Genomic DNA, 12,601 nt, shown 5'->3' with positions numbered 1-12,601 from the left:
AAGTCACTCTGTCTGGGAGCCCTCTGATACTCCTTCTGGTAAGATTTCCATCCTCTTACTTCTCTTTCCAGCCAAAAGAACTGTGGGAACAAGCCAGCTTAATGTATATCAGTTCTTCCTGGCAGGAAGCCTGCCCAAGCCAGATTTTTATCAGAATATTTCAGAATTTCCCCAAAGATTTGGTGCTATCGGTTCAGCTTTGAAGGTGTATTTCTTTGAAATCTGGGCTCCCAAGAGCATTCTCTAATCATTTTGGAAAATATTCATAATCATCTTGATCCTGCCTTAACCCAGAGAGTTTAGGCTCTCTTCTGGAAGCAGGCATGAGCCTAAATGCAGCAAATAGACTAACCGGTCGATGAACTGCTTATTCACCATGTGCTGTGAAGACACAACCACAATAGAGAAAATACTATTGTCCTTGAATTGCTACTTTTGAGCCTTTCTAGATTTTCATCAAAAGTCCTTTTCTCAGGTCTCATCTCAAAGACTTTCTTTCACAGATCTTCTTGAATGATGCTAGGTGATCTGGTAGATTTGTGTTTTTAGCTCATTAGAGCTGCCTTAGGAAATGCCAAAGTTTTAGATTTTTTTGTGGAAGTACAACCCTGAAACCCTCCTGGTAGATTTATATCAGCACCTCCTACGCCAGCTTGAGTCGAGGCTTTAATTTTGAGGCTGTAGTGTCAGCATGAAATTGCTCCATGTGGGCAGGGAATATGTCTGTCAACTCTATTGTATTCTCCCAAACACTTAATACAGTGCTCGGAACACAGTAAATGCTTAATAACTACCACTGATTAATTATTGTCATTTTCACTTTGACTTCTCCCCATCTATCTGTGATTAATGAGGACAAAGATTATCCTATCTCTAATGTGACAATAATTATATTTTCCTGAGTCATTTTTCAAAGTTTTCATTCATTCAGTCGTATTTATTGCTTGTTATATGCAGAGCACTGTACCGAGCACTTGGGAGAGTTCACAGTAACTCTCGAGAGACTGTAAGCTCCTGTGTTACCAACTTTCCTTTCCTGACTGTCAGAGAGAGTGATACTTTTCCTGACCCTCCTCTATCACTTATTATAATTCAGTAGTTTTTTTTAAGGTCTTGTTTGTTATATCTTCTTTACAATCTATCCTTGTGCGTTTATAGGGAGTCTGATCTAGGGGAAAGAACATGGGTCTTGTCTATTCATAAGGCCTGGTTCTAGTTTAGCTGGGTCATTGTCAGGCTAGTTGACTTTGGGCCAGTTACCTAACACCTCTGTGCCTCATTTTTCTCATCAGTAAACTGGGATGATTGATTTCTGCCTCTCCTGAACCCAAAGAAATGACAAGGAGGAAATTGTATAAGAAATGTAAAAATGCTATGGAAAAACCAAAGCACTAAATATAAGCTCAAGCTATTATTATTATGCTATTATTATTAATGATGTTTTATACATCTTCCTTGTTAGTGGTTTGGCTGGTTCTCCCTTTTTTCCTAGCTTTCCCATCTGTCCTTGGCTCTTTGAAGTGTTTTGGGTTTTCGCCAACTTGGCATCTTTTGTTCTTCCTCTGCTGTGGTTACAGTTTGTACCTGAGCCTGCAGAACTGTCTTTTGAAGAGCAGGCACTAAACCTTTTTCATCATATTCTTCTTATCAGGGCCCTAAGCCTGACAAAATCATTTGAACGTTCATCTTCTCCATTCCCTCCTATTTCTCTCCTCCCTCCCCTCAGGATCTTGACTCTTCTCATCTCATAATCATTTCATAATCCACCAAAGTATCCCTCTACCTTTAGAACTTCAACTGATTCTTCCCTGTAGCTAAGGATTAAGTCGAGAAGGGGATGGACGTACCCTAGTTGATTCCCCTACTTTCCATAGCAGGAAATTTTGCCAAATTGGGAAAGTTCCCAAATCTGGGTCATGAGCCCACTAAGTTACTTTCCCCGCCACCAATTCCCAGGTATCTACCCAATTTGGCCAGCACCAAACTTGCTATGGCAAGAAAGGTGCTCTTCATCTTCCCTCTGATAAATTGCTACCACCATCGGTCAGTCAATCATTTAATGAGCTCTTACTGTATGCAGAGCGCTCTTCTAAGCTCTGGGGAGAGCACAGTATAACAATATAACAGACACATTCCCTGCCCACAGCAAGCTTACCATCTAGCGAAGCAGCCGTGGTCTAGTGGATAGAGCACGGGCCTGGAAGTCAGAAGGATCTGGGTTCTAATCCCAACTCCACCACATGTCTGCTGGGTGACCTTGGACAAATATCCTTTCCCTGCCTCTCCCTCACCTTCCTAGGTAGTTGAGGAGGCAGAAACCTAACTTGCAGTGAGAATGGCAACCACTGTATTCAGCAAAATTGCTGATTTTACGAGTGTTTTCTCCTTTCGAGTTTTGCCTTGTGTTCTTTTTTTTTTTTTTTAGTTTGAAAACGATATATCGGCCTTCACGTATGAGAAAACACTGGTGATGGAACAGAGATCTCAGATGTTAAAGCAGATGCAGCTTTCCAAGAATGAACGAGAAAGAGAGGTAAAGCGGTTATTTAGCATGGTTATAGAGGTGTTTAGCCAATGAAAAATATTAATGGCCGAGGTACTGGGGAATGCATTAAGAGCACTTTGGGAGTGTTGTCGGGGGGAGGATTTTAAAAGTGTGGACGGGTTTTGTATAATTTCGTTTTAAGTCGCCTCGTACTCATTGGGTCTTCTATCGCTCACATATCCCGGCTCCCAATTATTATCCAACTTGGACAGCTGTTCACTGGCATACTTGGTTTCTTGTTTGAGAAGGAACGATTCCTTTATTTCTTTTAAGAATTTTTTTTTCTTTATACAGGATTAGGTTCTTTCTGTGATTTCAGTTTACAGGGACCTGCAAAAGTTTACTGCTTGAATTTAATTTTCCAAATGTGAAACATTTCATTGTAGAAATGTAGTTTTCCAAGTTCCTCTAAGTAAAACACGCATTCAGATTGACCACTGCTGGCAGATGCAAATCACATTTGTTCTCTCCCCCACGACAAATGGTTTGTGTTCTTCTCTTGACATTTCTTCTGTTGATACAGCTGATTTTAAAGTTTACGAGCCTCTTCCTGTAAGTTTGTAGACCTTAAAACTGTCTCGGTTCCTCTACCGTTTTCCCACACCTCTGGAAATAACGTCCGGTGGAGGGACTGTCAAGCTGAACACCCAGGAAGATTTTCTCCATTTTATTTATCACTTCTGAGATCTGGATCGAGGAACTCCAGGCTCACATTTTCTTGTAGTGCATAGGAAAACCACATCTTGTATTTTTCTCACCCCTTGTTAGCAGCAAGCATCATGGATGGTAGAGGAGAACATTTAAATGTGTTGGTCACAATTAGTTCCAGGTATCGATGTGGCAGTGAAGCAGCACGGCCTAGTGGATAGAGCACGGGCCTGGGAGTCAGAAGGACCTCGGCTCTAATTCCGGCTCTGCCACCTGTCTGTTGTGTGACGTTGGGCAAGTCACTTCACTTCTCTGAGCCTCATTTCCCTCATCTGTAAAATGGGGATGAGGACCCATAAACCCCATGTGTAGGGGAGCAGCGTGGCTCAGTGGAAAGAGCCTGGGCTTCGGTGTCAGAGGTCATGGGTTCGACTCCCAGCTCTGCCACTTGTCAGCTGTGTGACCGTGGGCAAGTCACTTAACTTCTCTGTGCCTCATTTACCTCATCTGTAAAATGCGAATTAACTGTGAGCCTCACGTGGGACAACCTGATGACCCTGTATCTCCCCCAATGCTTAGAATAGTGCTGTGCACATAGTAAGCACTTAAATACCAACATTATTATTAATATTATTATTATGTAGGACAGGGACTGTGTCCAGCCCAATTTGCTTGTATCCACCCCAGTGCCCAGCACAGTACCCGGCACATAGTAAGCACGTAGTAAATACCACAATTATTATATTCATTCATTTGATCGTATTTATTGAGCACTTACTCTGTGCAGAGCGCAGTACTCGACGCTTGGGTCAGTATAACGACAGACACATTCCCTGCCCACAGCGAGCTTATTCTAGAGACGAGCTTACGATCTAGAGATTTGCTTATAATGTTGTTCCAATTGGTTTGTAATTGGACAGATTTCTGGGACAAAGGGAGTTACAGAAAGTTGAAAGCCATCGATGAGTCAGTCTTTCTAAAGTAAGATGGGAAAGGATGAGTGTTCTTTGCCTAAAGGCAGGCGTAAGCAAGTCTGCTCGTCAGCCAGAGAGGCCGAGCGGACTCAGGAAAGATTCTGATAGTGGGAGACCTTTTTTTGAGGGTGAAGTGGGATCTGTATTCATGAATGAACTGCTGTGGCCAGAGGCCTTCAGAGAAATCAAGTGAATTGAAAGTAATCTTGCTTCACCAGGCTTCATCGGGCATCAGAGCCACAAGGGCTTAGTCCAGTGCTCTGCACACAGTGAACAATAAATACAAATGAATGAAGGGAGGAGTCTAGAAAATATCACGGAGGGTTCCTTTGTTTTATTTTTCTCTTTCTTCCTTGGAAGAGAAATAGATTTAAATTCCCATCCACTCCTCCCCACTGGAAGTTGGGAATGGGTCCAATTCCCAAATCAATCAATGGTATTTATAAATAATAATAATGGTATTTGTTAAGCGCTTCCTATGTGCCAAGCATTGTTCTAAGCGCTGAAATAATGATGGTATTTGTTAAGCGCTTATTATGTGTCAAGCACTGTTCTAAGCACTGACAGAGATACAGGGTCATCAGGTTGTCCCAGGTGGGGCTCACAGTCTTAATCCCCATTTTACAGATGAGGTAACTGAGGCCCAGAGAAGTGAAGTGACTTGCCCACGGTCACACAGCTGACGAGAGGCAGAGCCAGGAATTAAGTGCTCACTATGTCATATTGTGGTACAGAGAGCACTGTACTAAATGCTAGGGAGAGTACTATACCACAGAGTTAGAGGAAGCGTTCCCTGCCCATGACGAGCTCATAGTCAAAGGCCCCCCAGCCAGAGAAAGTCGTGTCTTGGAATTAAGCCTCGTGTGGGACACGGGTCTGTGTCCAACCTGATTAGCCGCGTATCTACCCCAGCGCTTAGTACATAGTAAGCGCTTAGCAAATACCATGAAAAAAACGAGCCAGTCGGGCAAGCTCACTTTACCAGCTGCCCCACCTCCCCGTTCTGTTCAGCGGACCGCGCACTCTCATTTGTGTGTCTTTGCTGTCAACGCACTCGTGCCAGGTGTCCCAGAGTAACGTGATCGTGTGCTTTTCTTTTTGGGTGCCGGTTGTACCCGCTGATTCGGATGACCCCGATTCAGAGCATCAGAGACGAGTCTCACGGCTCGATCAGAAGGAAAACCCACCCTAGCCCCCCGCCGCCCGGTCCGGAACCTGGGGCTCTGTCGCCTAGGGACGGTCGAGAGGTAGTCTGGGATTTTGTCACCTGCCCGTCCTCACATTTAAAGTGCCTCAGTAGGGTCAGCTTGGGATCTGAAAGCCCTGGGTAAAACAGAGCAAATAGCACTGCAGAGTAGCAGCTGGACTCTCCCAAGTGCTTATTATAGTGCTCGGCACACAGTAAGCGCTCCCTACATAAGATCGACTGACCCATAGTTAAGACACCCGCTTCCTTCTAGAGACTTCCGAGCCGGAGCAACTCCATTCCATTCTTTTCCCTGGGGTTTATCCAACAGAGGAGTCTTGCCAGAGGAGCGTCAGCCCTCTCTCCTTGAGCCTCTTGGAGAGAAGTAGTTGTAAAGGTATTTATTAAGCTTTTCCTGTGTGCGGAACACTGTACTAAGCGCTGGGAAAGAATACATGAGTGGAAATCGGCACGATCCCTGGCCTTTGAAGGGCTCCATCTGCCAGGGCACTGAATCGACCTCTCATTTTAGAGGAGAAATTTTGGGGTGGAAAAAGTGTGCCACGAACAGACACAGTTATTTTTCAAAATCTATCAATGCCAGAAATCAACTTTTGAGGTCCCTATGTTGTTTGGGTCTTGCACAAATCTCCCAATCCATTCAGATTATATTTCATTCTGAAATCGGGTCCTCCTTCAATCAATCAGTCATATTTATTGAGCGCTTTGCTGTGTGCAGAGCACTGTACTGAGTGCTTGGGAGCGGATAATATCTCTGCCCATAATGATCTTACCCAGTATAGAGGGCCTTCTTGTAGGACACTTGCTTTTTGGTTAGCAGCACTCTCCTTCCAAGGAGCTTAGAGGGTTTGTATTAAGGGTTTCTGAACCGCATCATGAAAGAATTCTCCAATTTAATAAATGACAAGGAATAAGGCTTTGATGTTTTTCCAATAACATAATACTCTGTGGAGCCGGGTGTTTGAGGTGGTGAAGAAGCTCATTCAAGATGACCTCTTCTTGCCAAGCTAATTTTCAAGGGGAGGGTCAGGAACATTGGAATCTCTCAAATTTCTCCCCGCCATCAGTTTTGCCTTCTCAATACACCTAGGAAGATGAGGTGGAACCATCAGGTCAGTGCAACTCTCAAGACTAATTTTGGCACTTTAAGTGTTCCTTCAAACTCTTGTATGTAGCATCAGGCACACCGCCGCCTGATGTGTTCCTCTCCCAGTGCAGATAGAACTATCTGGTGTGGATTTCATTATAAGCCACGAAATGAAATCAGACACGTAGCGTTGTAATGCCTCCAAGCCTTTTCCCTGCTCCCTCCTGCTCCAATATCCTCCCTTGTTTTGACCTGTGCGGGGGGCGATTAATAGCTAGATTGTGTCCGAATAAAGTCGCGATCGAGCCGAAATGGATTTCCCACTAGCCGTTTGCCTTGGAACCTTTAAATGTTCCTAATCATCCTATCGGGTGCCGTTTGGGGGGGTGCTTGCTGGTTCTTGGAGACCCTTGTTATCGTCTGGATATGTAGACCCCAAAGAGAGCGGGTGGGACCTTACTTATCCTACTCCCAAAAGTTTGAGAAAATGAGAGCAGCATCAAACTGTCATTTAATTTGAGTAGAAATAAGTGCCCCAGATTGTGGGGAATCGAGTTGGCCCTCTGCAGGTCAAATAGGTTGTAACCAAGCCTGCAAAATCACTCTGCTAAATCTGGCTCCTCGTGAAGATGGTGGGAGGCCTGGGTGAGTGAACCCACCTGCCCCTTGTTTTGTTTTGTCCTGTTTTGCTTTGCTGTCTCCCCCATTTGACCGTGAGCCTGTTACCGGGCAGGGATTGTTTCTATCTGTTGCCAAATTGTACATTCCCAGTGATTAGTACAGTGCTCTGCACATAGTAAGCGCTCAATAAATACTATTGAATGAATTCCAGCCCCCTTGGGGGCACAGGTCTGCTGGAAAACTGACAAGTTGGAGTTCAAGAATCCCATTTGACAGAATGAGGAGGCCACAACTGCTTTGCCTCATGCCCCATTTCTGTTTCTGGCTTTGAGGGGAAGGAAAAGAGAAAGAAACAATGGGGCCTCTCTCTAAAGGTACAGCTTTGAGCCAGATATGAGCAGAGCCAAATGTCACTGTTCTCTGACTCCTGCTTTGTCTGGGTGACGATCTCATTTACCCTTTTGATGCCCAGATTTCCAGCCCCAAGATCACTCCACTATTGTCTTTATTACTACTAGCATTCATGAAGCACTGTGTGCTGACACCGTACTGAGGGTGGGGACAATGAAAGCCACTTAACCAGTGGTTCTGGTTTCAGTCTCTCTGGGAGAAGGTAGCTCAACAGCTGACAATCTCTGGTCAGACTCCTAACCCATTTAGGCAGTTCCGAGTGGAAATCAGGATTAAGTCATTGAGGATCTGCCCCATCATTAAACATCGTCAACATCTTAAACTATCTCCCCCTTCTCATAAAGCTGAGAAGCAGCGTGGCCTAGTGGATAGAGCCCGGGCCTGGGAGTCAGAAGGACCTGGGTTCTAATGCCGGCTCAGCCACTTATCTGCTGTGTGACCTTGTGCAAGTCATTCACCTTTCTGTGCCTAAGTTCCTTCATCTGTAAAATGGTGATTAAGCCTGAGAACCCTTTGCAAGACAAGGGACTATGTCCAACCTGATTACCTCATATATACCTCAGGGCTTAGAACAGTTCCTGGTATATAGTAAGCCCTTAAAAAATGCCATTTAGAAGTAAAATAAAATATATGACTCCTCCAACTACACTCAGCTGGATTCCCAATTACATCCCCGATTTTGCAGAGGGGGAAATTGAGGCCTAGAAAGACCGAGTGGCTTGCTCCGTGGCCAGAAAGTGAATGGGGATCAAAACGAGGTATCCAGGCTGAGAGGAAGAACAGAACCTTCCCTTGAATTCGACCTGGCATCCCTTTGATTCATTCGTTCAGTCATATTTATTGAGCACTTACTGCATACAGAGCACTGTACTAAGCACTTGGGAGAGGGCAATAGAATAATAAATAGACACAGTCCTTGGCCACCATGAGCTTACGGTCCAGAGGGGAATTCCTTGGCATTGAAGTCATCCTCGCTTGACCTTCAGGGTTAACATTCGGTAGCCCCAGCCAGCTGGGGAATGGATGAGGAGAGGGTTTTCGGAAACCCGCTGTTCCTGCCTTGGTCCTGTCTGCCCTGGAGATTCCCAGATGCCAACTCGGAAGCCACCACTGCCCTCCTCCAGACGGAGACCTGCCCTCTTTAGGCAACTTCTCAAGGGTCGGGCCTGGGGCCTCGCTAGTTTCTCTCCCTGCTTCCGGGTCCGTGATTCTGTGGCCTGCTAATACGTGGCCACAAGAGCCAGAACGCTCAACGGCCGGCTCGCGGAAGAACGACACCGATCAGTTAGAGAGGTCCCAGGGGGTAGAGGAGCATATTTGCCATTGAGCCTGTTGTGTGTGTTTGTGTGCTGGAGAGCAGATCCTTCCCTCCTGCAAACAAACGTCTTTTGTGCCGCCTTGGGTCTCCACGCCACCCTCGTGCTGTAAACTGGTGGTAGAGCAGCTGCCCCTGAGGTTTCCAAAAGTGATTCTCCTTCCACCCCCTCTCCATTCCCTCCTCCGCCGGCATCACCGGTTCTATTCTCCAGGCCCAGTTAATCCACGACAGAAACACCGCGGCTCATTCGGCAGCCGTTGCCAAATCGAAGGCGGCCGCCTCCTCCGCGTCGGACAGAGTGCAGATGACCTGGACCAAGGAGAAACTGATCGCCGAAAAGCACAAAAATAAAGAGACCAATTACCGAGAGATCTTCAACATGAAGCCGTGAGTACTGACTTTGCCCTTGGCCTTCTTCGTCTCTGAAGTGCTGCTGTAATTAGTGGAAGTCTGGAGGTGGGTGGGGCGGGGGACCGATCCATACATAGCATAGCCTGGAGCCTTTTGGGGGTGGGTGAAAATGTTGAGCTTCTCATCTTGGAGCCATTTGGGAATCCTTCAGAGACAAGGGGGTGAGCTTTGGGAAAGCAACCTCGAACGGTTTCTGGACCGTCAGCCGGCAGTCATATTTACTGGGCGCTTACTGTGTACTAAGTGCACAAGAGAATAATGCAGCAATAAAGACATTCCCTGCTTACAACAGCTTACGGTCTAGAGACTGAGAAATAGACTCATAAATGAACCCAACAGGTCACCTAAAAACTGCTCTTCTTTCCTCCATATGACTCCAACTATTCTAAGCTGGAGTCCTGGCCATCCCTTGAAAGAAAGCTAATAGCCTTCCCCCCTGTGGTCAATGGCCTTTTTAAAGCACAACCTCCCTGCCCCCCCCCCCCAATTCCATGTCAACAGCTTCACAAGCAGAAAAGGAATAACTGGTTCTTTTGCCCACAGTTGCACTGGGATTCTCTGTAGCGTACCACTGTGCCCAGTGGGTTACGTTGTCTTTTCCCGGAATGGGTAGTTGGCTTTTGACCCGCTTGTGAAGCTAGGACACGGGTGAGGACAGATGTGGGTTGGGTTTCCATGGGGGTGGTACGGGTTGAAGTACACTGAGGCAGCCTGCTCAAAACCTAAGCTGGACGTCCACTGCGAGGGGAGTATTCTTCTGGGCAGGAAGCCCGCTCTCCCCATGACTGGGTTAAGTCCCCCCATCGGTCCCCATTGATTAATGGGGACCCATAGCAGCCCGAGAGACGTTACCTGATTAGCCGGTGGTTTCCTCTGAAGAAGGAGCTTTGTGTCTTTATTTCCCTAGTGGGTAAGGCCACATAGTACCATGGGAAAGACCAGTGGTGGATGCTGGGGGACGCCAATTCTCGTTCCCACTGGGCAACCTACCCTCTTTGGCTTTCAGTTTCCTCTTCTGCCGCATGAGGTAACAATTCCGGGCCTTCCCTCCCTCTCACAGATGGGGTGAGGACAGATGAAAGAGGTGTGGGAAGTACAGGATGCCAAGCAAGGTAGATTTAGGCTTTCCCTTTATGAAAATGCAGAGGCTTGGGGAAAGTGGATAGTTTCAATATGTTCCAGTTGTCCGTCTTTCTTCCTAACGCAATGTATTTACAAAATATCTGTTTCTTTTCCATGTAGAGAATGGGGAAATCTGTAAGTCAAATTTGATTTCATTTAGGTTGCTCCCGAGACTTTAGTGTTTTGCCATCGCATGCCTCCTTGACAAACATCCTCGCTTTCCATGAATTACAGTATGCATATTGCTCATGTACTGCAGCATGTGAATGTCATCATCATAACATCTCTTGCAGTCCCTGGCTTTACCTTCCTATAACTCCTGTGTTTTCCCCTGCAACGATACACAATATGCATATATAAATTCATCGCCTACCTAATGGTCACTCTGGCCTAGGGGAAATTGTAAAATTGTCCACAAAATTTGGTCCCCAAGCTAGGTATCCTGTAGCGTTGTACATGTAGTCTGTGCGGATGTTGGTTTTTTCAAGGTCTTTTGATAAAATCTTCGTTTCAGATATTTAGGGGTTGATAGCTTTAAGTCTTCTGGTTATTAAACGGGAGCAATTTGGTTTCCTCAGATTTGTCTCCTTTCTGGAGCCTCTTTCAATCATTGTACTTACTGAGCGCTTACTGAGTGAAGAGCACTCTACTAAGCACTTGAAAGAGTGCAGTATAACAGAGTTGGTGGACATTAGTCCCTGCCCACGAAGAGCTGAGAGTCTAGAAGGTGAGACAGACATTAATACAAATAAATTGTGGAGATGTACGTTAGTGCTGCGAGGCTGAGGCCGGGTTGAATTAAGCGTTCAAATCCAAGTGCAAGGGTGACCCACAAGGCAGTGGAAGAAGAGGAAAAAGGAGTTTAATCAGGGAAGGCCTCTTGGAGGAGATATGCCTTGGATAAGGCTTTAAGGGTGGGGAAAGTGATAGTCTGTCACATATGAAGGGGGAGAGAGTTTCAGACCAGAGACAGGATATGGGCAAGAAGTCGGAGATGAGATAGATGAGATTGAGCCCAGGGGTGTCGCTTAACTAGCCCCTTGACTGTAAACTCAGTGCGGGCGGGGAACATTTCTGACAACTCTGTTGTACTGTACTCTCCCAAGCACTTAGTACAATGCTCCGCACACAGTAAGCACTCAACAGATTCCATCGATTGACTGACCGGAGCCTGTCTGAATACACTGGGGCTGTAATGAGGAGCCCCGAGCCAAGGCTCAGGAAAGAGATCTCAGAGTCATAGTTGGCTGTTCTTGAAAATCAGCGGGCAAAAAGTCAGTGGGTGCTTGGCGACGCCAGGAAGGACTGAGAAAACAGGCGTAGTTCAGTCCCGCTATCAAACCGTAAGGCAGCTGCACTTGGACGATGGCATGCAGTTCTGATCAACTCAGCTTAGGAGGGACAGGAGGACAGAACAGATCCACGAGAGGGATTCTCCCCTTTGTTGAATGGCCAGTGCTTTCAATTCCTTGCTTGCCTGGGCAGGGAAAGGGTAAAGAAAAATAGCCCCCCTTTCCACCATGTTCAAGGTACCTTTGTCCCTCCCGCTACCTATTCGAACCGTGGGAGAATTCAGCTCGGCAGGGGCCGTCTGAACATTAAAGCAGATATAACGGAGCCAAGGCAGGCATCCGAGCCTCAAACCGTTGAGCTTTGAGGAAGGACCGGACTTTGGAGAAGTCATCGGTAAACCCTGGAAATCCCAGAATACTTTGGAAATTGGGTCCTAGACCCGGGCACCTGCTTAAAAGCCCTCCGACCTCCCCTTAGACTGAGCTTATGGTTTCTCCATGGGTGTGGTGATGAGAGGCTCACTTTTAGGCCTTGTTTATAGTCTTTTTAAACTATAAAAAGTAGGGGTTGGAGGTTCTTGAGCCAGACTCGGAGCTGATGGCAGATGAGCCTGTCCGTTCCCTTTATGCTCTGTGGTGAAAAATGATTGTTAGGTTATCGATTTAGTATGAGGCACGTGTCATGAATTTGGCACTGATTTAACTCTTGCAAGATACAAAAAAAAGCAACGCAACCATATTGAGGAAACTTGTGATACTACTTGGAAATTGGGCATCTTGAATTCTATAGTCAGTAGATCAGTCTCACTTTGCCTAGCCTGTCCATTAAGGATTACTTCTGGATTTCTTCCTTTCTTATGTCGTTTTTTGTGGTTGTTTTTTTAAATGAAACTAATGCAACAAGGAAGCATGCAAACCTAAGTCCTTGCTTGTGTGTGGCTTTCATACTGCTCCCAAGCTTTCCA

General features: G+C 46.1%; 1 protein-coding gene across 3 annotated transcripts in view; it reads left to right on the top strand.

The window, feature by feature from the left end:
* SLC12A7 (solute carrier family 12 member 7) overlaps positions 1-12,601 on the top strand; it is a 97,373-nt gene that overhangs the window by 79,246 nt on the left and 5,526 nt on the right. For 2 of the 3 annotated variants that reach the window (XM_029053775.2, XM_007669899.3), the window contains exons 21-23: positions 2,426-2,533; positions 9,023-9,198; positions 10,465-10,479. In XM_029053775.2, the coding sequence (XP_028909608.1) occupies positions 2,426-2,533; positions 9,023-9,198; positions 10,465-10,479 (299 nt within the window). The remainder of the gene's footprint in view (positions 1-2,425; positions 2,534-9,022; positions 9,199-10,464; positions 10,480-12,601) is intronic. The other variant, XM_039910601.1, reaches the window with a different exon arrangement.

Source organism: Ornithorhynchus anatinus, chromosome X3, assembly GCF_004115215.2.
Source record: "Ornithorhynchus anatinus isolate Pmale09 chromosome X3, mOrnAna1.pri.v4, whole genome shotgun sequence".
NCBI classification, from domain to species: domain Eukaryota; kingdom Metazoa; phylum Chordata; class Mammalia; order Monotremata; family Ornithorhynchidae; genus Ornithorhynchus; species Ornithorhynchus anatinus.
Note: the sequence above shows the minus strand (reverse complement) of the source record. Positions and strands in the feature narration are given on the sequence as shown.